The sequence below is a fragment of the Scatophagus argus genome, chromosome 10, assembly GCF_020382885.2.
Source record: "Scatophagus argus isolate fScaArg1 chromosome 10, fScaArg1.pri, whole genome shotgun sequence".
Taxonomy (NCBI): domain Eukaryota; kingdom Metazoa; phylum Chordata; class Actinopteri; family Scatophagidae; genus Scatophagus; species Scatophagus argus.
Window position 1 is genome coordinate 15,828,890 of NC_058502.1, and position 23,651 is coordinate 15,852,540.

The 23,651-nt window shown below is 40.8% G+C and overlaps 1 protein-coding gene and 1 long non-coding RNA gene across 3 annotated transcripts in view; one reads left to right on the forward strand and one right to left on the reverse strand.

Moving 5' to 3' along the window:
- Window positions 1-2,236: 2,236 nt before the first annotated feature.
- sptlc3 (serine palmitoyltransferase, long chain base subunit 3) lies at window positions 2,237-21,745 on the reverse strand. Of its 2 annotated transcripts, none has more exons than XM_046401092.1 (12): window positions 21,528-21,745; window positions 19,891-20,082; window positions 18,723-18,877; window positions 17,625-17,773; window positions 13,887-14,011; window positions 12,448-12,541; window positions 10,210-10,315; window positions 8,718-8,937; window positions 6,358-6,484; window positions 4,463-4,598; window positions 3,053-3,182; window positions 2,237-2,937 (listed from the first exon to the last, which is right to left on the reverse strand). In XM_046401092.1, the coding sequence occupies exons 1-12, from the start codon at window positions 21,627-21,629 to the stop codon at window positions 2,824-2,826; spliced, it is 1,650 nt and encodes a 549-aa protein (XP_046257048.1). In that variant the 5' UTR covers window positions 21,630-21,745; the 3' UTR covers window positions 2,237-2,823. The 2 variants fall into 2 exon arrangements, with proteins under 2 accessions (XP_046257048.1, XP_046257049.1); XM_046401093.1 differs by lacking the exon at window positions 21,528-21,745 and adding an exon at window positions 21,027-21,507.
- LOC124065598 overlaps window positions 20,620-23,651 on the forward strand; it is a 51,909-nt gene continuing 48,877 nt past the window's right edge. The window contains exon 1 of the long non-coding RNA XR_006844457.1: window positions 20,620-20,770. This is a non-coding gene — a long non-coding RNA (uncharacterized LOC124065598). The remainder of the gene's footprint in view (window positions 20,771-23,651) is intronic.

The following is a 23,651-nucleotide window of genomic DNA, read 5'->3' on the forward strand; positions in this document are numbered from 1 at the left end:
CTCTAGGAAGAGCATAGCTGTCTAAACCATGTAAATCTGTTCCTTGTCTGCTTCACTTCAAAAATCCCTTTCCAGAATAGAAAAATCTGTCTAAATGGAAAACAGAGAGCAGAGAGAATGGCTTGCCTGCTTTGGACACAGTGGTGGACATCAAAGGCGTAACAGAGGATCCCCCTTCAGAATAGCAGCTACATGCCATTCCAATAAGTGCAGTGTATTTGGATCTGTAGTTCAAAAGAGGCTGGTGCAGGCAGGCAGGTCTCTGGGGCCTTACCACCAGTAGTCCAGTTGCACAGATGTTTTGAATGCCAGCGCAGACCATTTCTGTTGAAAGTGAGCGCAGTTAGAAGTGGCTGGAATTTGCCAAGACACATGCTTCCACCTTGCCGGGCTGTCAGCGTGTCACTTTGTTTCTTTGACCAGAACGTGACAGCTCTGGATTAGGCAGCCCTTACACATTTTGATGACAACCACATCTTTAATAATCCACCAGAATCCATCACATCCCTGGTCAATAGTTTGCACATTCCTGCACAACACTATCCAGCTCTTTCATGTAAATAAAATAGTCATATTGTACTTATTTCTTTTCTATGTCTGTTTCCTATTTTCTTTTATCTTTTCTATTTTACTTTTTACTTGCTTCTTCATATTTTCTATGATTGTTATTATGCACCAAAATACCAAGGCAAATTCCTTGTATTTGAAAACATACTTGACAGTATAAAATGATGCTATGCCAGTCATTTCTTCAATTGTGCTGCCAGCACAATTGTTGCGACACGAAGACAGTTTAGCTGACTAAAGTTGTAAGTTTTGTGTCTGCTAACTACCACTTTCCTTTGCAAATAAATAGCAGTTATACGCACAGCCTCAGAGATATATAAGTTAAACCTTTTTAACTCTGAATACTGACTAAAACACAAAACAGAACAAAAAACAACGGCACCATCTTAATTTCATCCTCAAAACTCATTCTCAGATACGCGTTTCCTTAAACAAGTGTTTGTCCTGCTGTGCAACTGTTGAAAAAAAATGTTGCTGGTAAATCTCAGCAAGTTGAGCTTGACTTTCTGCAGAATCACTGAGGAACTTCCTATTTGAGTGCTTCGTGCCTGTGATACACTAAGTTGTGTTTGAGAATGAATTCAAGCCTTTAAGTTTCTCTTTATACACATCTGTCTTCTGCTGTAAACCCACAACGCATTTAACAATGTCCACATTGAGACTAAAGGTGAAAATAAACACAAATTATTAACAGAGATCCTGAGGATTTCAGTGCACCCCAGTGCAACATTTGAGGCCATGTTTCCCTTCTCCTCCAAATCTTTATGGGACAATACATTGCCAGATGTGAATATTCTCTTACAGAACAAAGTGATCTAGTGCAGAACATAGATTTCAGAGGTTTTCTCCTTTAGGGGAAAAGGGTTTTTTCTTAATCTTTCTTTCCACCCTTTTCCTACTGAACCTATGTTTGCAGTACATCCAACATGTTTTTCCCAAAGACTGCATATTGCATTTTAATTCCATCGTGTAAAAAGTTATCGCTGTGTTTGTTGTTTATAAGGAAGGAAAAAACACAAACATGCTAACGTCCTGAGGCCAAACAAGTGTCGACTCGAGCCAATTTGACACACTGTGAAAACACATTTATCATCCATCCATAATCCTTCCTGTGTTAATCAAATGATTACCCCATACCACGAGAATTTAGAGTTCAGCGCTAATTGCTAGGTTAGGTTTCTGTTGGCTCAGGTGCTGCATACTCCACATGCTTACCTTCACTGCTCTTACACAGTCTGTGTGTGCAAGAGAACAGCAGGTCTTAAAAACATCAACAATTAAGCTGTTAAGACTCAGTGAATATGAGCCGTCTTGCCACAGAACAAGCCATAACACCCTTTTTTATTCGGTGCGGGGGCTGTTGTCATTTACCCACATGTCACAGAAGTAATTGTTGTATGATCTATTACTTACAGGAAGGTTATCATTTACTGCAGAGATGAAAGTGTAGTTATACTGTGGACGTTTTCATAAAAACAGTTCACTGTGGAACACTCTAAAGGCGTATTTGTCAGATTTGGTTCAATCAGTTCAGCTGTGAGTAGTGTAAATAATCATTTGTCAGGAAATGAACACATTTCTGAAAGACAAGGTTCAGGACATTTAGAAACTTGTTATTTGGATAATCTATCAACCTTTAAACTATCAAACACATACAGGAAGTTTGGCATTTGATGTGTGGCATTTGAGTTTTATTGAAAAAAAAATTAGCAGACTCAGAGTTTAATAAATTCAGCAGTACATCAGAGGGGAACATTTCAAACTACTACCAGCATTTTTAATAAATGGCAGCTGATATTAATTTATGAGAAGCAAAAATGCCTCCATAGCAAAGTTTTATCGTCTAAATATAGACATCAGTAATTAGAATAACTGTGTATAACGGATGTATTGAACTGAAATTTGAAAAATGTCTTCAGACCTGGATGTGATTTGTCTGAGTATAAAAAAAAAAAAAAACAAAAGATATTTTACACAGTTCTTGAGTAATTCTTGAGAAATCATTTCATTTATGTATGCACAAATAAAAGCATTCAGAAAAACTTTTCATAAAGAGTTCATACACTTTCTCTCGCACAAAAAAATGTGCTGTAAAATCACATTGTTTTACAAACATATAAAAAGTGGCAGCTGTCAAACATTTGGCCCGTGCTCTGCAGTGAGAAGTGGGTGCTACTCTACATTGTGCATTTATGGGTCTGCTGCAGCATGGATACGGAGTTTTGACACTGTGAAATGGAGGTGTCAAGGGTCATATCAGCTGTCCAGCTCAAAATCTGTCTCCTCACAGGGGTCAGGCTGGGGAGTGTATTTCTGCCGTGAGAACTTCAGACAGAGAGTGTCTCCCAGCTCGTTCAGATGGTGCAGCACCTGAGCAAAGAGGAAAAGGCTCAGAAAACATGTATATATGTTCAATTTGGATGGAACACACCCTCCAAAGCCTCCGGGCTCATTGCTTGTGACGCTTGTGTGTGAGTGTGCGTACCTTGTCCAAAATGTCTCTGGTGTGTGCTGCAGACAGACAGAAGCGAGCTCGGGCCTCTGTAATCGGCGTCGCTGGAAAGCCGACAACGACTACACCAATTTTCCTCGCTAGCATTTCTCGAGCAAAAGCCCTGGTCATCAACACAAAACAGAGACAACTATCAGTTTTTATGTATTATGGAACACAAATGACTATAGAGACAATAAGTCACTTCAGGAGACACCTCTCACCAACAACAATGATGCCAGGAGCCTATAAAGTCACTGAAACACCAGTTTATGTATTAGACGAGGAAACAGCATCAGGCATCAATGTTCACCTACCCAATAAAAAACACTGAACAACAACTCTCTCTCACATTTATCACACACTTCAACACATTTTTAAGGTTTGAAATCTTCAAAATGTGCAGCGACCCCACAAGCCACTTCATAATAAAGAAGCATTTGCTGCTTTGCCACATCACATTACAAGCCATGAGGAATGATGCTCCTTCCAGCTCCTCCAAATCCTTAATTATGTGATAATTTCTGCAAATCAAGATAAATTAAAAAGAGCACATACCACATACATTTTTAAGGGTTAGAAGCGGTATATTTACTTTAATGAGGCAGTGGATAAATCTTCATTTTATGGCTGAAGGAACAATGTGCTTAAAATGTGCTCTCGAAATGATTCATTGAAACTGACACAGCAGATGTTTACAGCTTTGTACATCTGAGAAGATTATTGATGTGTGCGCAGTGCTCTGTACAGATGCTAGTGCAGAACCTCAATCTAACAGCAGCATCTTTGAGATCTACTGTATAAAGCTAGGACAACATCTAGTAGAGAAGCTACAGATACAGTCATTTCATGCAATTGTTACAAAATACCTAACAAATGCACCTCTGTGTTATAAGGCTAAAATTCTATAGATCTTAAAAAAAACCAAACAAACAAAAAAAACATTTTAATTGTTGCAATGTAAAATCAGGAACCACGAACACTGTGTCAGTATATGAAAGTAGTCTCTTATTGTGCCAGTTACCATGCAGTATTAGCCTTTACATGGATGTTAATAGTGACTGGCACTGAAAGACACTTTATATCCAATTGATTATACGTAAGGGGCCCAAACAATCCTGGGTTATACCTAATCAAGATCTGATGCTGCCTTCTAAGTAGTTACAGAACCCAAGTCTACAGAGATACAATCTACACTCCTGATTCATGGAAACTTTGGTGTGTGTAATATGGAAGCCATCCAAACCATTTAGTGATGACACATTGTGAGCTGACCTGAACTTGCTGGTGACAACAAAGGCTGGTGAAGTAAATATTAACTGTTTCAGTTTTAGTCTTCAATGAACAAACTGGTAATCTGACTCTAAAAAAAGGCAAGTGATTTGGATTCGAGTGTGTACTTACACCACTTTGCCTGGCATGTAGAGCAGGATTGGAACCACAGGTGAGTCATCATTGCCGTAGATTATGAAACCCATCTCCTTCAGTCTGGCCCTGAAGTATCTGGTGTTCTCTGCCAGTTGGCGGATTCGTCTAATGCCTCAATTAAAACAAGGACACCACCAGATGTACATGAGTAAAGATGTAAACTCACCGTGTTTCTTTTTCAACCATGTTCCCACTATTCCCTTTAGGGAGGGACATCACCTTTCTGTAGTATCTTAAAGTAATGAGTTCTTTGCAAAGCCATCTCATCCTGAGTCCTGCATCTCCATCTGGGCCATACCAGCCTCCACTGAGAACTTGCTCATGATCGCAACTCAGCTGCAGCAGCAGATGGTTCAGTTTGGCATACGTGTCTGCACGCTGCCAAAATGAGGGTTTGCAAATTCGATACGATGGATTTTAGGAAAAACGAGTGACTGTGAACTGCCACTGGAACACAGCCATGACTGAAATGGAATACGAATAAGTCTTAAGTATCACATGTATTTCAGATACAGGTATTAGAAAACAAATCAAATACTGCACAGGTGGGCTGCCTTGCGAACCTCCTGTGTTTCCAAATGATGTGCCTGGTGCTCCATGTCTGCAAGCAGAGTTTGGCATGGCCCAGCCTTGAAACACAGCTCTCTTTGCCACTGCTTACCTGGGAGCACACTGGCAATTCTTTTGTAGGGATGTAAGAGAGCACTTTAAATCCCCTTATCTCAGCATGGCGAGAGAGAGAGATAGAGAGATAGAGATGAGAAAATACATAAATATCTAAGATAGAGGGCATGGAGGTCAAAAACCTGCTGCAGACATAGAAATCATATGTGCTGGCTGAGAATGTGTGGATGTTGCTGTCTGTCAGACAGACTTCCCTATTTCAAAGCAGTTGTCACGAGAGTACTTTAAAGTGTGAAATTCAACATCAGCAAAAAAGATGAGGGGGACAGAGAAAGACTGAAGGAAGGAGGAAGAAAACGCATCAGGCACACATGCAAAGAGTATCTGACGTTCCTTGTCACAGTGGGTTTTTAAAGCGTTGTGATGGACATTAGAGCTGATGTTTTCAAAGCCTGCACTGTTTGCTGTGTTTCCCTCCCCTCTATACAGGTCAGGACTGATTCTTCCACAACACCTATTTCTCTGGGCTATGTTGGGTGCAAAGAATTTCTGGTTCAGAGCCACATGAGAAAGTTACTCATCTCTGCATGAAACCAGAATATACCTCAACCATAGGACGAGAGACTTTAGTCCCTGGAGTGATGAACTGTTACAGCAATCTGCAGCAGATGTGTGTATTGTTGTAAGCCACACTGTTTACATGGCTGCCTATTCTTGCAATATTTTAAGTCCATTTACCTTCTGTACCACCAGTTCGTCCAGCACTCCACACAGTCATAACTCTACTCTAACTAGTACTTCTTCTTACAACTCTTAGCAGAACTACAACTACAATAACTCACAAAGAATAACTCTGGCAGTGTTGCGACTGGTCTGGTAATGACTACTTTCCTGCCCTTGTGTCTGATGCCATTAAAGCAGAAACTTTTCAGGCGTGCAGTGGTCCTCACAACACACACGTGAAAATGATTTCCTCCACGTTAGGGTCACGTGTGCTCAGGGACTGCACGTCCTCCTTCGTCTTTCTACCACTGCAGACCCCTGTAATTGCTACCACATTTTCTGACCAAGCAGCTGTTTGTCTTTCCCTGCAGGTCTGGACTTACTCCTAATGTTAACATTGGTACTGTCCTCTGGACTGGGTTTGCTATTGTTTCCGTAAAAATTATATAAAAGGCGCAAAGATTTTTTAAGCTAGACATAATATTTGTCTGTGTAAAGAACGTCAGGTTTTGAGAGACCCTCACCCTCTGTGCTCCCGTCTTTTCCCATGATGCACTTCATGGCACGTAAGATCTGCTCAGTGACAGGAGGGGACATGGCTGTGGCGTACACAGCACTGTGAGAATGACTACGTAGGTAGTCCACCATCTCCTGCAACATAGGCCAGAGTCACACAGATAATGAGCAGACATACTACACAGTATGTTTCCAATGTACGGCATTATTTGTTACAACATCAAGAAAATATGTATGCATTTTCAATATCTGAGAAACTGCTTATTTCATATCTTCTATGTAACAGAAGTGTTGCCCTGCACTTTTAATTTAGCACCACTAGAGCGAGCTCAAGTGTAGTCAACACCTGAGACAATTAAAATACCTCGAGTCATTTCTTCGTCATTTCTTGGCACTGACTGTAAGATAGCTCCAGATCCTTTCCTGCGTTCTGCTCTGAGAGAGCCAGAGGACTAATTTGAGAAAGAACCATAGCTGAAACAAGCCAGAATGAGGACTTTCATGCTCTTATCAGCAGGGGATTAATTCTGCTTGTGGTTGTCAGGAGAAGAGCAGGATTTCAGGAAACTGATTCAGTCATGGGTCTCTAGAGCACATGTGTGTAAATGGAGTGGGCTGTGATGTGCTGCTGCTTGGTGGCTGCATGGTGGCCAGCGGGTGCGGGGTGATGACACGTAGCCGGAGATGCTGTCTGGCCACCATTTCCACTCAGCACCATCTGTCCCCACTGGGCGGCGGCTGTGGCTTCCTCGCACACATGAGGGGAAGGGATTTTAGGGGAAATGCTCAAACGTAGGATAAGAACCTTGAAACAGCCTGACATCTGTTTTCGTTTAAGGCAGGGGATTTTCACCGCTTTAGGGCCCCGCAGGATTTTGGTGCGACCAAGATAAACCAGTTAAGAGAACATGTCCGAAATCCATCTCACGTCTGCGGTGTGGAATGACAGCTCGGAGTGTCTGCTCAGCCGCACGGTGGCCGCAATACTGATGTGGCGATACACGTCCACAATGCCACAGAGTAGGAGCAGTGCCAGAACAGTGCACGTGCTTGTACACACTTCTCCAACGGATGTATTTAATAATCTAATTTCAGTCCAGATTTTGAGCAAAGGGTTAATGTCAACCGCCTCCCTCATGCAAGGTTGAAGTGAATTAGAAGGAGCTTGGAGTGTATTTATTGGGGTATTTATTTTTGGTACTCTCATAAAATAGCTGCAACATGAATGTTTTCCAGAACACATCTGCAAGGTCTTTTGTCGGTCGACCCAAATCCATTTAATGTAGGATTTGGGGGATTTCACCACAACAACAAATACGTCAAATCTAAAGGCTTTCTCTCTCTTTTCCTGCGTATTTCTTTCAGGAGTTTACTACAGCCAGCTGTCCAACAAGGCAGAGTGTTCATACTTCAAACATCATCATGCTTGTTAAAAGTCATCCTGTTAAATCTGGAGCGCAGTTCCGATGCCTGCCACAAGAAGGGGCTGGCCCTCTGCCAGCTTTACCTTCTTATTATGGCAGAGCAGGGCTGAGCCAACATAAGGCAATAGCAGGAAAGGTCTCTCTCTGAATACCTAATTCAAGCAACATGGCCGTTTCCTCTCTTGCTTTCTAATCAACTCCTACAAACGCGGTGTGGTTATGTACTAAAGTGTACTTTTTAATGGAGTAAAATGGAATTACAAAGGCCCGGAGTCACAGCCTGGGGAACATTTGTTGGACACATGAGAGCTACGAGGGAGGTGGAGTGTGATGGAGTGTGTATGATTGAGTCCCATACATCTTTAAAGGCAGACCTGGGTTAAGCAGTATTTGAAAATGCTTTGTATGATGTGTTTTAACTTGGAGCCAGGCAGGTTAATGCTGTTACACAGAAAATAGTTGCCAGGTTCTTTAAACAATGTTAGGAAAGGATCAGAAAATCACCTCAGTTATTTTATTTTCTAAGGCTTGTAGCATACCCAAGGCTATTGGCCTTGTTTCAGTGTGATTAATCCCACCTACATATGTATTGAACGTTATCTTGACACTGTTTGGGTCTAGGAGGATTATTTTTGCACAGCAACGGGACTAGTTTCTGCCTGACTGGAGAATCAACAGGTCTACTGCAGTGTTTACAAGTTCAGTCTTTTACCGTGTGCTATGAACTGGTGAAATGGAGGGAACTGAAAACAATGATGATGGATGGACTGTAATTAAAGAAAGGATAAGAATAAAAAGGAATACACTGTCTTTTCCATTAGCTGTTGTGCTATGACAGGACTGGTTGCTGTTTCATATCAGAGTATTCAGTCCTGCAAAATGTCCTTCATGGTAAAATGAAAGCAGAGAAAGCTCAAACAGAAAATCTTAAGATCCACAAGAACCTTTTTCCCTGCGATATAGCCTCCAGCAGCCCCAAAGCTCTTGGTGAAGGTGCCCATCATCACATCCACGTCAGCTGGGTTCACATCAAACAGCTCGGTCACACCCCTCCCTGACGGTCCCACTGCTCCGATACTGTGGGCCTCATCCAGATACAGATACGCTTTATACTTCTTCTTCAGTGCGATAATTTCGGATAGTCGCACCACTGAGCCCTCCATGCTAATGACAGAGAATCACATTAACAAGGAATACGATAACATAAGGAACAACAAGGTCACATACATTTCATTAATTATAAATCAAACTCTTACAGTGAATCAGTTTAAAAGGAAAATAACCTCGACTTCACTTTATCCACCACAGAGCATACACCTGCAAAGGCTTATTACAAAATTCGCATGCCCCTGTCTTTCAAGAATCTTTTGGTTTGCCTCTTTCACTTTACTCCCACCTCTCTCTCTCGCTCTTCTTCGCCTCTGATTCAAACCTTTTAAGGCTACAAATAGACAGCATGAGGGAGTGTATGGCTGGGGAATAGAGCAATCCCAGACCTGCTATCCTTGCTATGGCTGACAATGTCTGCAGCCCAAATGACATAAGACAGGGTCTCACCAGGGCCGATGTGGACATCAAAGGGGGGCCTGGGATATAGCCAGAGCTTGCTTACTCTTTATCCGAGCCTTTTGATGTTGCATGGCAACATTTTGTTAATGTCTGTCTGAGTCTGACATTAGGTATTATCACCTGATAAAGCTAGTCCAATCATGTGTAATTAAGTTGTCGCTTAAATTACCAGCACTGTTGTGGAAGTAACAGTAAATTAATACCAAGTGATAGCCATGTTCAAGGTTTCCTCTTCATTTGATAATAAGGACTGCCACAAAACAATGAAGTAAACTTCACAGCTGGCTGACTATAGGTAAAGTGTTGAGGAAAAAATAACATGTTGACTAAAGGCACAATGACTACACCATGTTTCAGGAGGGCTGAAATGTAAGGACCGACTGAGGGCAGAAAGAAAGAAGAAAAGAGAAAAGAAAATGGCCGTGATAAACAGTTGGAGCTGGGGGTGTAGCCAAGTCAATCTCTGTGGCTCCATTTGGCCTTGATTTGGAGCTAATGAGCAGATGGAGAGGGTCACTAAGACTTGGGATCGCTCACTGCCGAGAGAGACACACAATACCTTCCTCCTCTCTCCAGTAATCAAACGGTACCAAACCATACACACACACACACACACACACGCATACACACTATCCATTATTCAAAGGCAATGAGGAAAGCAATTGAAAAAGAGACTATTACAGAAACTGCTATACACAGGCTGGAGGCTCCCCTCAGGTTACAAATGAAGAATTCTATGTGAGTCTGACCACCTGGAAGACCATACTTACAGAGATTGATCCAACAACTTAACCGACCCAAGATTTTGAGACTGTGAGAGAGCGATTACACTAATGTGTGTGTGCGTGTTGCATAATGACAGCTGACCTATAGATGCCTTCCACCATGATGAGGATCTTCCTCCAGGGTCTGTGGGTACGTGGCTGCCCTGAGCAAATCGCCTCTTTTAGCATCTTCTCCAGACTGTGCATGTCTGACACACACACACACACACACACACACACACACACACACACACACACACACACACACACACACACACACACACACACACAAGAGTGAGAGGAACAGGGACTGAAAAAAGCAGACAAGAACTCAACAATCTAATCTAATTTCAAAACTTATTACAGGGAAAAACAAAAAATGAAAAATGCAAAGAACTTTATACTCAAAAACTTTGCAACAGTAGTTTGGGCTTGTACCATGAAATCACATATAACTAAACACTTAATATCTACAAAACATACAGAGAATTTAGAGTGTGGCAATACAAGAAATAGGAAACAAAAGTAAACAGTAATAATTTCCTCAGGGCAGGGCAGAGCACAGAGTGAACAAGGCACCACTTTATCTGGCAGAAACGCCTTCTACAAACTGCACAGGAAATACCTCTGCTGTCTGATGCTAATGAACACCTGCAATCTTTGTATCATAGAGGATTACTAACTGAGCTAAATCTGGTTTTGGCCAAAGGTCTCCTCTGTGCAATCTGCAGGGTTGTTTAAAATTATGATTGAAATATTGGCCTCAGCAACATTATTCCCCAGCAGCATTAAGAGTTCATAACAGGTAATGGCGACACTTTTAAAGATTGTCCGCTGCACACCAGCAGATGGCAGTATTGAACAGCTGTAGCTGATAGAGAGCGTTATTCAAAGTGTGACTGCGATCTAACCAGTTTCCAATAAAGAGTAAACCTGTCATACCTAATAATCTGTCATAGATGATCGGCACAGAAACGCCTTTACTGAAGAGGCAGCAGATGTTCTTATGATAAAATCAGAGTTCAGCAGAGAAGATAACACCCAATGTTACCAATATCAACATAGAGGAAACCAGGCAGTGAAGGAGCAATCCACAGAGGCTTTCTGTGTGTGCAGACAAGAAGGAGGGAAAGATTATTTCTCTGTTAAGCACTGATTTAAGATAAACCCCTGCCTGATATCAGATACAGTATAATCGTAAGGAGGAGGATGGTAGTCTTAGACTCTACAGAAGATGTGCATATATTTCTGAATATATGTAACGTATTGTTATCGGTACACTGACTCCTGTGGTGCAACTTGCTACCAGATCAGCATTCCAATAAGCACATTTAATTATTTCAAAGAATAAGAGTGGCAACCTTTAAAAAGAAGTGGCCTTTGTATCTGACTATTTGAAGCATTTCAAACAAACTAGCCTGATTATGGTACACTGGACAAACGAGTTCATCCAGTCTCCAGTGTGAAATTCCATCTGTGCTAAAGCTGGACCATGCAAATACCATTAGCATTTTAGACATTTTAGACTTATCTGATATTGTGGCTGAGTTAATCTGTATGAACCTCTTTGTAAATATTGGCCTTGTACTAATAAGAGTGTGTGAGGGCCTCGTGCTGCAAATATGGAGGCAGGGAGGGGTCAGCTCCTCAGGTGCCTGAGGGCTCTTTGCCTTCAGACAGGCCTCTGGGATCTGCTCGAGGAACCCATAACTGACTCTGCTTGTACCTGTCAGGACACATTTGCTGTTAGAGGATTGGCTCATTTGTCCTTTCTGCTGAAAGAGCATTGGATGTTTCCAATGCAGGCACGATGAATGTGGTATCGTTCATGCCTAATAATTCTCCCTTATCATCAACTGACAATATGTAATTTGACAACATAATAGAGAACAGACTGTTTTAAGTAGGATGACATTTTCATAAAAATAAACGTCTGTTTCGCTTCTGTGCTGCTGATGGATAAAACACAGTCGTGACTATAAAGTGAATCCATTTTGTTAAGGCTTTTACATTTGCCGCTATAAACACAGAATGTATGACAAAAAGTAATGTGTTTCTTGCAGCAGCTCACAGTTGAATACAATGAAAACAAGAAATGCTGGATAATTTGAGTAGTGGTGGTTGAAAAAACAGGAATTTAAACTTCATCAGCAGACAGTCCGTTTCAAAATGCATCACAGTGCAATCACCAATATTTGACTGGCAGGGTAACATTGAGCTGGCAAAATAAAACGATTCAGATCTCACTGCCTCTAACTTAAATGATGCTGTGTATTAACACTGTTGTTGTACGGCAGAAGAACTACGACTTGCATTCAGATGAGAGAGCTGCTGCACTTACTGTTGTGTTTGAACACCCGGATTGTCGCTCCCGACAGTCTGGCCCCTAGGACGAGAGATGTGTGATTGAGCTCATCACTCAGTATCAAACAGCCCTGGAAATCAGCACACAGAAAAGGTTTTATGCAAATTTCCAGTGTCGTAGCAAAGTCCTGTTCCTGCATTCTTGAAATCAAAAACTCCACATGACTCCTGTATATACATATGTTCCCCTGAAAGGAATCTGTGGTAATTGGTGATTATAGTGTATATGATGCTGTTCTGAATTTTGTGGTTCGTACCAATATGATTTTCCCTTGGTTGCAGAAGAAATTAATTAATTTGTAAATAGTAAGTTATTTTTTAGAAATTACATGTTTTTTGTGTATTTCAACATATATTTTGGGGCTTCATACTGTGTCCTTGTAGAATGTACTGTATAACAGCTGTTGTTCTAAAAGGATCCACTTGGCCAATTATGTGCCAGCCCACTCCTCTTGCCCATCCCCCTTCCATGCCTCAATCATAATCATTTCTATCTTGGTCCTCTGTGTATGATGATAGTTATATGTACTGCACAAATCATTTTTTTCCTCTTTCATGTCTGGCGATGTTTGGACCAACAGACACATTACAATTTTCATAATGTATGGTACTTCGTATTTCACACAAATCAGCATGCAAATTAATTCAGCCGTTCCACGAAATTTTCTCCAGTACATTAGCATATTTAACACTAAAGCTCTAAGCGTTTGACTGCATTAGTTTGAATGAACTCTTGCAGAGGGTATGTTGACACCGTCTCAGTGACAGATACCCTCAGTCTGGCCTGGGGTCCAGCTGGCCTGGTCCCTGGTCTACCAGCAGCTGTCACTCTAATGTAGCTCTGCCTGCACAGCACGGCCTGTCCTGGAACAGCCTGTCCCTGTAGGATAGAGTTGGCAGGGTGGGTTGACCTCCAGCCCCTGCAGGGTTACTGTGGGGGCTGCAACCTAAGGGGCTGCTACACCTCTTGGTCTGCATAAATGACCCTGTCCTCATCACTTAAACAGTCAACCTCTCCTCCCTCCTGTCCAGTCCAATCACAGATATTCATGCTGTGTGTTGCCCCTGGTAACCCATGGCTATGTGCGTGTGTGAGCCAGGCTGGTGAGCTGACAGGCCAGAGTATGGGTAATCATACCCTTGAGTAGTGCTCTTAACAAAACCTGCCTGTCCTTGTCTATGTGTCTGAGAGCAGCTATGCCCAGAGCCTCGTCCTCCTGCCTACTGTAAGGTTTAATTATGATTTTAATTAATGGTGGGTTCGCCACTGAGTGTAGTTGACTGTTCATTCATTAATTTAGGTCATATGCAAAAAAAGAACAAAAGCTCGGGTTAATTAGATAAATTCCTGCTGTGCTGTAAAAATCATATTCATATACAGTAGACTTTTTTAAATACAATAGAAAACTATCCAACCTTTCCAACAAGTGCCGGAATGTTCATTGAGTTGGTGGCAAAACCCATCCCAAAAGTCATGGAAGACTCTACTCCAAGGAAACTGGCCACAAGTTGCTCCAGCTCTTCATGGATGGTCAGGTTACCTTCAAGACAGAGATCACAAAAGAGTAACTCACCCTGACAGGATCACTCTACCTGCAAGTTTATCTGTTGGGTTTTCTCATCTTTGTCATCCAATCACACGTTTTGACAGAGCTGAATGAGAAACGAGAGACGTACGGGCGAAAGCCTGGACTACCAGCACACGCGATGTCAGCTTCTCTCATACTCTTGGGCTTTGAAGAGATTTATAAGATTCAAGATGTGCTAAATTTGTAATTTAGTTCAACTACCCCTTTTCATCCCAGGTAATATCAAGGCAAGTCCAAGGTCTAAAATGGTTCTGCAGCACACTTTGGGACTGAGACAGTTGTTAAAACCCAATGTGACAGGTGGGGACCAGAATTCATTTAGAAAACGGATCAGAATTTAATCTGTCACCTGACATGGTGTTTTCTATTTTGTTCAATAAAAATGGAATTTGGGGGTATCTCTGGGTGCTTTCAGTACTGCCTTTGTGGTCAGCTGATACAAAAAGAATTACTGTCATAATTGTAAACTACAGGGAGAGAGGCTGGCAGAGAAAGGTTTACACGTCATGTAATTTATTTCTGCTGGCTCTGTGCAATGCTATATGGTAGAAGAAATATACCAGAACATGTGTTCATTACATCTATCACACTCTGCACTTACTATAAAGTTACTGCAGTAGTTGCTAGTTTGTGTACTACAGAGTTTAAATTACTCTAATGTACGCTAATATACCGGTAGTATAAATAGTGGCAGCTCAGCAGTGATGCAACTAACAGCTGTTAATGAATGTTTTAATAACACAGAATATCACCCCATTTATTCTCAGTAGATACTGTAAAACATCGACACTGACAACATCACAACAAAAATGCAGTTAAACTCTCAGCAAAAAGAAAGCATCTTTAATACACTAGACTAATAAAGGCCTATCTTATCTTGTTTATGCCTAATATGCCTTGAACATACATTAAGTCGGTGAGTATCAGCAACGTAAATAAAAACTGAAGTCTGGTTTTGAGACGATGTACTTAAGGCAGTCCTCTTAAGAAAATGGTGCATTTATTTCATATACTTGGGATACTAATCAAGGGAATCATAATCAATATCAATCAGTAACCACAGAAAGCAGGCATTAAAAAGTTCAAAAAGACTCAATGTTTCAGGAGGGACTGTGAAATGGGTATCGACTGATGTGTATAAAACCATAATACAGTGAAGCGGCTCCGTCTTTATGGTGATTCCCATGCAGTGCTTTCCATCAGGCCTTGCGTAAAGTCAAATCGATTCATACATTTCCTCAACCACTCAGGCTCAAAGCCCCTGCTGGCACGTTCAGCCTTTTTGATCAGGCCGCATCGGCATTTGCTCTCCATATAGAACATTTTACTTAGCCGTGCCTTTATAGAGAGGCCTTGCCTCCTTATTGATATGCTAACCTCATAATGCTGCTCTAGGTCTGGATACTCTTCAGGTAAAGGAGAAAGCTAAATCTTCATTAGACCTCACTCTGTTCAGCTAAAATACAGTGATACCTACACTGTCACGTGCATCTGATTAAGCTTGGTCACCTGCTCTCTGAATTATCACAATCACCAAAGCTTGTTGACAAAAAAGCTCTATAACCATTGCCAGGCTTGCCGAGCAATTCTGTGCAGAGACAACAAAGACTGTGCTCGTAAATCTCTGAGCTAAATCCGTGTCTTTCATTGTAAATCCGTGACTGAGGTATTTCTTCAAAGCCTTTACAACAAGACAAGAAAACACCCAACCTGGAAGAGTTCATCATTTCTCTTGCCAACTCTGACTGGAGTCTCAACACGCAAGTGCAGCATTTATGGCTTAGTTTTCACATGTAAAATAGCCCCATTATATTGAGATATTAGTGTACAGTTTGACTCACTACAATGTAATTGGTAGCTACACCAAGGGCTGGTGCCTAGTAGACTTAATATTTCTTGATCAATTGTCATTCATTTGAATGATGTCATTATCTAATTTATTGTATGTTAATGATTGGAGGAAAAGTGGGAACGGCAAGCTGTCCATTAAGATAAATCCATGAATGTTTGACATGTCTGTTTATTCAATGGGCGTGCTGTCAGTGTACTTTGTATCTACATTCATGATAACTAAAAATACCTTAAATTTCACTCTCTGCACCCTTGCCTGCGTAATGTTTGTGGGAGAATAGATAATTTATCATGTTTGATAACTTTTTAACTCTTTAACCAACTTGAATGAAATGAAACTGAGTTTCTAAATGCATGTAATATCAGATAATGCTATTGGGGAAATGAGATGAAACATGTGAATAAACAGAGTGCCGGTAAACTCAATAAAACCCCATCCAAGTAAATTTCATTTTGAAGGTTTTCTGTGTATCACTAATACAAATCACTCCATGTGAACCAATACGCTGGAGATGGGGTCGTCACTGTTACTACAGAGACACTGGGGTCTTTAATAATTGATGCGTAATAAGGCCTCATGGGAGTAATGCTTGTTATTCCTTAACCCTCTCGGTGAACCAGCTGAAACACAGATTACAAGCCCAGGGGTAAACAATCCTGTTTTGAAAGAGAAAGCAACAAATGAATAAATCACAAAAATGAATAATGAAACGGAGTGTGTGTGTGTGTGTGTGTGAAGGACGGCTCGTACTTGCACTCTGACATGCGTATATCTCACAATCACATGCCCTTTTATTCCTCTGGCTTTCTGTGTTCTTGTCAAACTGCTGATATCGCGCAACACTTTGCAGCGACTCAAGCCGCTCTGAGCTCGTATGTCAGCACGCTTTCTGCTAGCCTGCTCTCAGCAGATACACAGCACAGTGGTGTCAGAAGTGTCATAAACTAAGCATAACTGACAGAGAGAAAAACAACCACTTCTCTCAAGGAAACTTTGCTACATCTGGCCTGTTCAGTGAGCTCTATAATGTTTATGGTTTTGACCAATAAACACATGGCTGATGGACAGTCATCAGGTTTTACTGCAGCAACATTGCTATGCCAGAACACGTGATCTCGAAACACGCACTCACTTAAACACCATCAGAAGCCGGGCTGAAGTTCAGAGGATAAAGCATCATTTAAAATTCATCTGAAGCCACAGATCCCACTTTCTGATCCTTGCTGTTCTGACACTTCCATCACATATGCTGCTTTTGCATCCTGCCCAGAGTTCAAGGTGCTTCGTAACTTTTACATTCCTGTATAATATCATTTACACTCCAGTATAATATCATTTGCCCCACTCCTCAGTGTGGCTCAGTTTATGTCCAAATGGTACATAATTCAACAAAGGATGAATAATCTGTATAACACTCCAGTCGCTGAAAGATAATTAAAAACGTGGGCAGTATAATTCACGAGAAAGATAATAAATGACAGCATATGTGATGAGGGAGATGGGATTTTATTTCATGATACTAAACCCATTCAGTGTCATCGGGGTCTGGCAGAGACTTTTAAAACAGATGCACATGTACAAAAAAACTGGAGCACTTTAAGAGGAAATAAAAGACACAGGAACATATGCTGTTTTATTCTGAATTGCTTTTCAATTATTTGCTCAAGGTAAAAAGAATGCCCTTCTTCAAAATAGCACAGACCACAAACTCACCCATTTCCTGCCTGGTGCTGCAAACCCCAACCCCATACAGGCGTGTTTTGTCTGCCACAGTCTCCAGGAAATCAGCATTGTTCTCAGCAAAACCGAGGTAGTTGTAAGAGCCCATGTTGATGACATTGTTTATTGTCCTCCCAGTTAACCTGCAGGCATGTAAACATTAAGAATCACCGAGCCTCCCTATGTTTTTTTCTCTCAGAGAATTAATTACATATTATGAAATGTAATCAACATTCAATTGCATGGAATTGCTAAGTAGTAAATATGTAATGAGTAGAGCGATTCTGTGTGTAAGCTGCATTAATTTTTCCTGTTTCCTTAGACATATTTTAAGTATACAATCAAATATTCAGAACTCATTTTAGCCAGAATCAAGAGATTATGCTGCCCATTAATATGTAAGCACACACAAAACTCCATAGAGAGCAAACTGGGGAAAGAGTGAGTGCAATAAGTTTTTGCAATGAGGCCAGTTGAAGTTCACGCGGTCAGTCGAGAGCATAAAGCTTCACTGTACATCAGTATCAGAGTATTTTAAAAGCACTGATCCATTTCATCAACTGACCCACTTACTTTCACTTCTCACTACAAAAACCAATCTGCATGTTTACCCATTCACCACACGTCACCACAAAAGACAAGCTGACTGCCCCATTTCTACTTTTTCCGGTCACATTAAACCTCTTTAAACATGTAATCCACGCCTACCTCTCTTTCCCAAAATCGTCGTGTCATATCCCCTCCCCATGGCTCTATTCAGATTTCTATAAATAATATATTCCCTGAATATAAGTCCCTGTGCAGCATAGAAACATCTCAACCACATCCAAAAATTCAACACTGACATATTCTTACCGAAGACACAAACCCACGTACTTTAGGTTCTATGTTTCCCCATTAGATCATAGAGGAAGAGCTTGATCTAGCCAATTAAATGTAGGCTAGTTGCTAGCCACAGCAGAGAGATGATTGTGTTCTATTTTAAGGTGGAAATACTTTTGTATATCTTAAAGTTGAGCAGTATATATGATTATGAGCCTACAGTATGTCTCATCTACAGTGTGTATATGATAGACGACTGGATTACAGTACCTGAAAGTCCAGTTGTAGTCATCAGACACCCTCTCCATCAGGTCAAAGACAGGGCCTGGCAGGCTGCACACAGGACGGTTCCAGTTGTCTCGTACCCTCATGTACAGGTTTCGAGTGTAAAAGTTCTCAAAATCTTGATAAAGCGGTATGAAATCCTGAGAGCAAAGAGAAACCTTTTCAGTAAACTCCCAGTAATGCAGCAGCAGGATGTCTCCAAGCAGGGGAGCAATGAGAGTCACACTAAAAGTTATGCAAAACAAAACAAATGTTGTTGTTAGTTGCTATTTTCATAAAAACTATAAGATTTAGCACATACTTTATGGCAATACATGGATTTTTTTTTTTACACAATTCAGAATCAGCAAGTCTTTTCCATTTATAAAGTGAGTGATTAAAAAGTAGATATATGATTTGCTTACATTTTGAGACCAGGTGCATTTCTTGGCCCACTGGACTTCTTCCAGCAAGGCACATATAGCACATTATCTGTGTTTGCTGCTCTAACACTCTAGGATCATATAGGTGTTCATAATATTGTGCCCACCTGTGTCTCCTGTCGGCGCCGTTTACTGATATTATTTGGGCCTCTGCCTTTGTTGCCTCCCTGTGCCTCTGATCCAGTGAAACAACCATTACAAGAGAGCCCACATACACTTAAGCTCCTCTTCCCTTTACGTCACCATGTCACTGACAAACGTCTCTGCAATCATACTGCCTCACCAGGATAAAATCAAAATTTGGTCACAGTATTAATATGTTGAGTCACACAAAACAAAATGAGTACCAACTTAACTGTGATTTTTGGATTCAGGAAATCAAAACTATAGTAATACTTTACCACTAAGGTAGCAGTGCCCAGGCCTGATCTACAATCCAAAGCACAGTAACAAAGAAAGAACCTGATTCCTCTGAGATTTAATTAGATCTTCAGCAGATACTCTCTGTGGTATCCTGTCCCACCCATGGCAACATTATAGTGCAGAGGAGCAGGAAGGAGGAAGGCAGTGAAAGAACTTAAAAAATTGAAATAATTAGGAAGAAACAAAATGTGTTGACACCTAAGGCAAGCATGCTCCTCTATTCCAAATGTCTTGCTGCAAGCGTGCTTCGACACCGTGTGTGTGTGCCTAAAATATGCCTGTTTCTGCTGATTGCATGTTTTACCTACCTTCTGTTCCTCTCTTTCCCGGGCAAGGTGGCACTTCTCTAAGCCCACGGCTCTGAGGAAATCTCTGAGGTAGCCAAACAGTGTGACAATGCCAAAACCCAGGTATGTCATGACAGCTACGTACATGGGCGCCTGTTCAAAGGACTCCTGCCTGGGCTTCCTGGAGGCGACACCAGTCCCAGGGCCATTTTTCTGTACAACAAGAGACCCACATAAGCTGTCTCACATTGCAAAGAACCATTTGAATAAAAGTGGCTCAGTTTCAAACAAAGGGTTATAGTTAACAAGCAATTAACCTAAATAAAAAAGGAGACAGGCAGTGGCCCGCTGCACTTACAGGAGTAACTAACACATATTATTCAACACTGAAGGAAGAAGAGGGGAAAGACTATCCTTAGTAATGCCATACCAAATAGAAACTGCATAAAATATTGCAGACAGCTGTGGTCTGAAGTTTTTGAGTTGTCCTTCCCATTCAGTCCTTATTATCATATTTTAGCACTCACAGCTAGGATATCAAATTAAAATTTTGTTATTGTACAATGGACAAACTTTTTTTTTTTTCAGAAATCATTTTTGGGGAAATTTATTTTACGTGTACCAACGGTTTTTAGTTTGGTCTATTCCCCCCTCGGCTAACATGGAGGGAAAGGGGATTATGACCTGTACTGGAGCCGGCCACTAGGGGGCGAACAAAAATATTTTGGTTTTACTTTTAGGGCGCTCTGATGTTGTCAGTGACCTTTACAAAAACCGGTGCTATGCCAAAATTTGGACGTATAATCAGCTACAAATAAACGAATAAGTAAATAAATACCAAATTATATTATGCTCATTAAATGACTTGTTCATTGGATTCAACTTGAGGACCCCTAATAAGGTTGGTGGATTCAATTGGACAACATAACACGGTTGACTTAATTGCTAACTGAAGCAGCGACAAGACTTGTATTTTTATGACAGCTAGCTAGCCATTATGCTAATATGTAAGCTTACATATCTAACATTACGCCTCACAGAAATTCAAAATAAACAATGACTTTTTAGCCTGAACAAACCTTAAATTATAAATAAAACCGCCTACATCCTACGCAACTCATTCGTCGCTCACCAGTTAAAATTACTCATGGACTGACCTTTCCATGTGCAAACATTTAATCGACAAGCGCATACAGTGACTGCATCTTTACCACCTTTAGCTACCCAGCCAGAAGGCAACGTAAACCTGCTTTGGAAAGGGGGAGGAATGTCAGGGTGGGGTCTTTGGTTCATTTGTTGCTGTTTACAAAGTCCTTTTTTGAGGAACTAAACACTTCACCACAGCAGGCACAACTTTTCGTACCGTGGGGATTAGAAAAGAGAACAACACTGTTGTCTTTTACGTGCATATTGCCTAAACCAGCATAACTATTGCATGTGATGTGATTTGATGTGATGTGATATTCAGCAGGGGAAACAATCTCTGTGGATTACATTGTGGGTCTACGTCACAGAGGTGGTTTCAGGTAAACAGCCATACTGAAAACAACATTTTCACAGATTCAAGACTGTCTCTCCAAGAAAGTTGTGAAATACCTGACTCAAGAATCTTGAATAATTTGGCGTATGTAAATAAATGCAGCCGCTGACAGACATACCTCTCTCTTGTCGTGATAGCCATTTTTCTTGATTTCTTCGCATTTCAGTCCATTCTGGTTCAAATGTGTTTTCAGGCGCCCGTTAGCCGCAGTTTCTGTCATTTTCCTGTGAGCAGAGCAGCGACTGTCTGCTGTGTCAGACTGTCAGGTAATGCCGGTGTGCTGTGAGTGACTTCCTCTTTCCTCTTTCCTCTTCACTTAACGTACCGTTTCGTTATTGTGTCAGCGAGCCAGTCTGCCAACTCTCTGTTCCTCCTTATTCAAAAGAGAAACTTAATGAGCACCGTGAAAAACACAAGTGCACATATCATATCTAGTATATCTAATATCTGTTTAAATATACTGCTTTTGTTTAAATCTAATCTATTACTGGAGTATAAATTCTTTTCTTGATTGTCTAACTAACTTTCTTAACTTTCTGTTAGAGAGTAACTCTTTCCAAAATACATTTACGCAATAACTGAACTGAAATGGAGCTTTGTATACTATAGCCTACTAGTTTCATTATTTCCGTCTACTGTAACTTTGTACTTCTACTACACTGTGATAGCTTTAGTAACTTACTAACGATTCTTCAGCTGTGCAATACTCTGGCATTAATACTACATTTACACTGTGCATTTCGATTACCTTTTATTTCAAATGTTATTTACACTGGGGTTATATATCGTAGTATGATGCACTTATTTTTACACATTTTTACCTAATTTTTTTGCTTTATATTTATTGTAATATATTGTAGTGCAGTGCACACATTTAGAAATATTTTCCTTATCTTCTCTTTTTCTTATAATTTCTCTATGCTAATATATATTTCTCTTTTGCTTGCAATTATATTGATATTGATATATATCTGATTCTGATGGATTATAACCCCCAAAGTCATATTATAGACATTCAGATGAGATAACTTATTCAAAGCTGCACACTTAAACTGACATAAAATTGCTGACAACTGAGCTGCATAATTTAGTAATAAAGTGAAAATCTTCATGCAGTCATAGGGAAGAGGGCAGGTTCTGCTACATCTGGAGCTGAGCGGCAATGCACATTCTCACCCGAGGACCCCTGAGCAAGGCAGACGTTGGGGCTTGAACTCATGCTCACTGTCTGGACAATTGTCCTAAAGGTACAGTGAGTAACAGGAACATTTTATTTGCTACATGCAGCCTATTGGATTACATTTCAGGTTACAGCTTGGAGCAGTAATGTGAGAAAGTCCAACTCAGCCTAATGATAACACACTGCACTCCTCACGGCTACTGTAGTGTTGTCTGTGTAGAGCACAGAGACACTTAAGTTTTAGAGCAGGACATTTGCTGCCCCTGCAGTTAGTCTTCCCAGTTTATGATTTACAGAAGTGTCATAAGTCAGACACGTTGTTACTGGCATAGGTCAAACCAAAATAGCCTTGTAAACTTACTTCGGTATGCAGTCTGTTGACAATTTGACAATCCACCTGCATTGTTCAATTTTCCCGTCTGGATAAACACAAAAAGATTGTTTGTTAGTAAAAGGTCAACGCCTACTCAGTGTTCTTGTGGTGCACTTAGTTTGTGGGTAAAGCTGAGTATGAACTGTGTTGTGACAGAAAGTGTGGTAAGGATTTTTCTTGACATACTGACATCGACTTGTTGCTGTTTTGGAGAGCTTGTCTCTCAGTGGGCGTGAACAAGCAGAAGCAGTCAGACCAAATGATAATGTCAAGGGGAGCTCAGAGATTGGAATGCAAGCGCATGTCTGAACATTATCCCGTAAGATTAGGGAACACTTGGATGACAGTATCTGCTGTACACGCTTTGCTTGCTTTCTTTTAGGCTATTCTGCTGGTGTTTGTTTGGACAGGGAGAACATTTGATTGAAGAACTGCAACATGGGACATTTTACAGCCTGTCTGAAATCTGCTATCCCCATGTGATTTTAATGCAAATCATTTACCAAGAAATGTATGAGACTTTCACTTCCTTCACAACCTTTCACCATTTAACAGACACCATTTTCTCCTTTACCAAGCTACCACAATCAGAAATTGTACTTGTACTTTGACGTGCGTCTAGAGTTCTTAAGTCTTCATTTGAATTGAAAAGCGAATAGAATGAGGCCTTCTTTGAATGCATTGTGTGC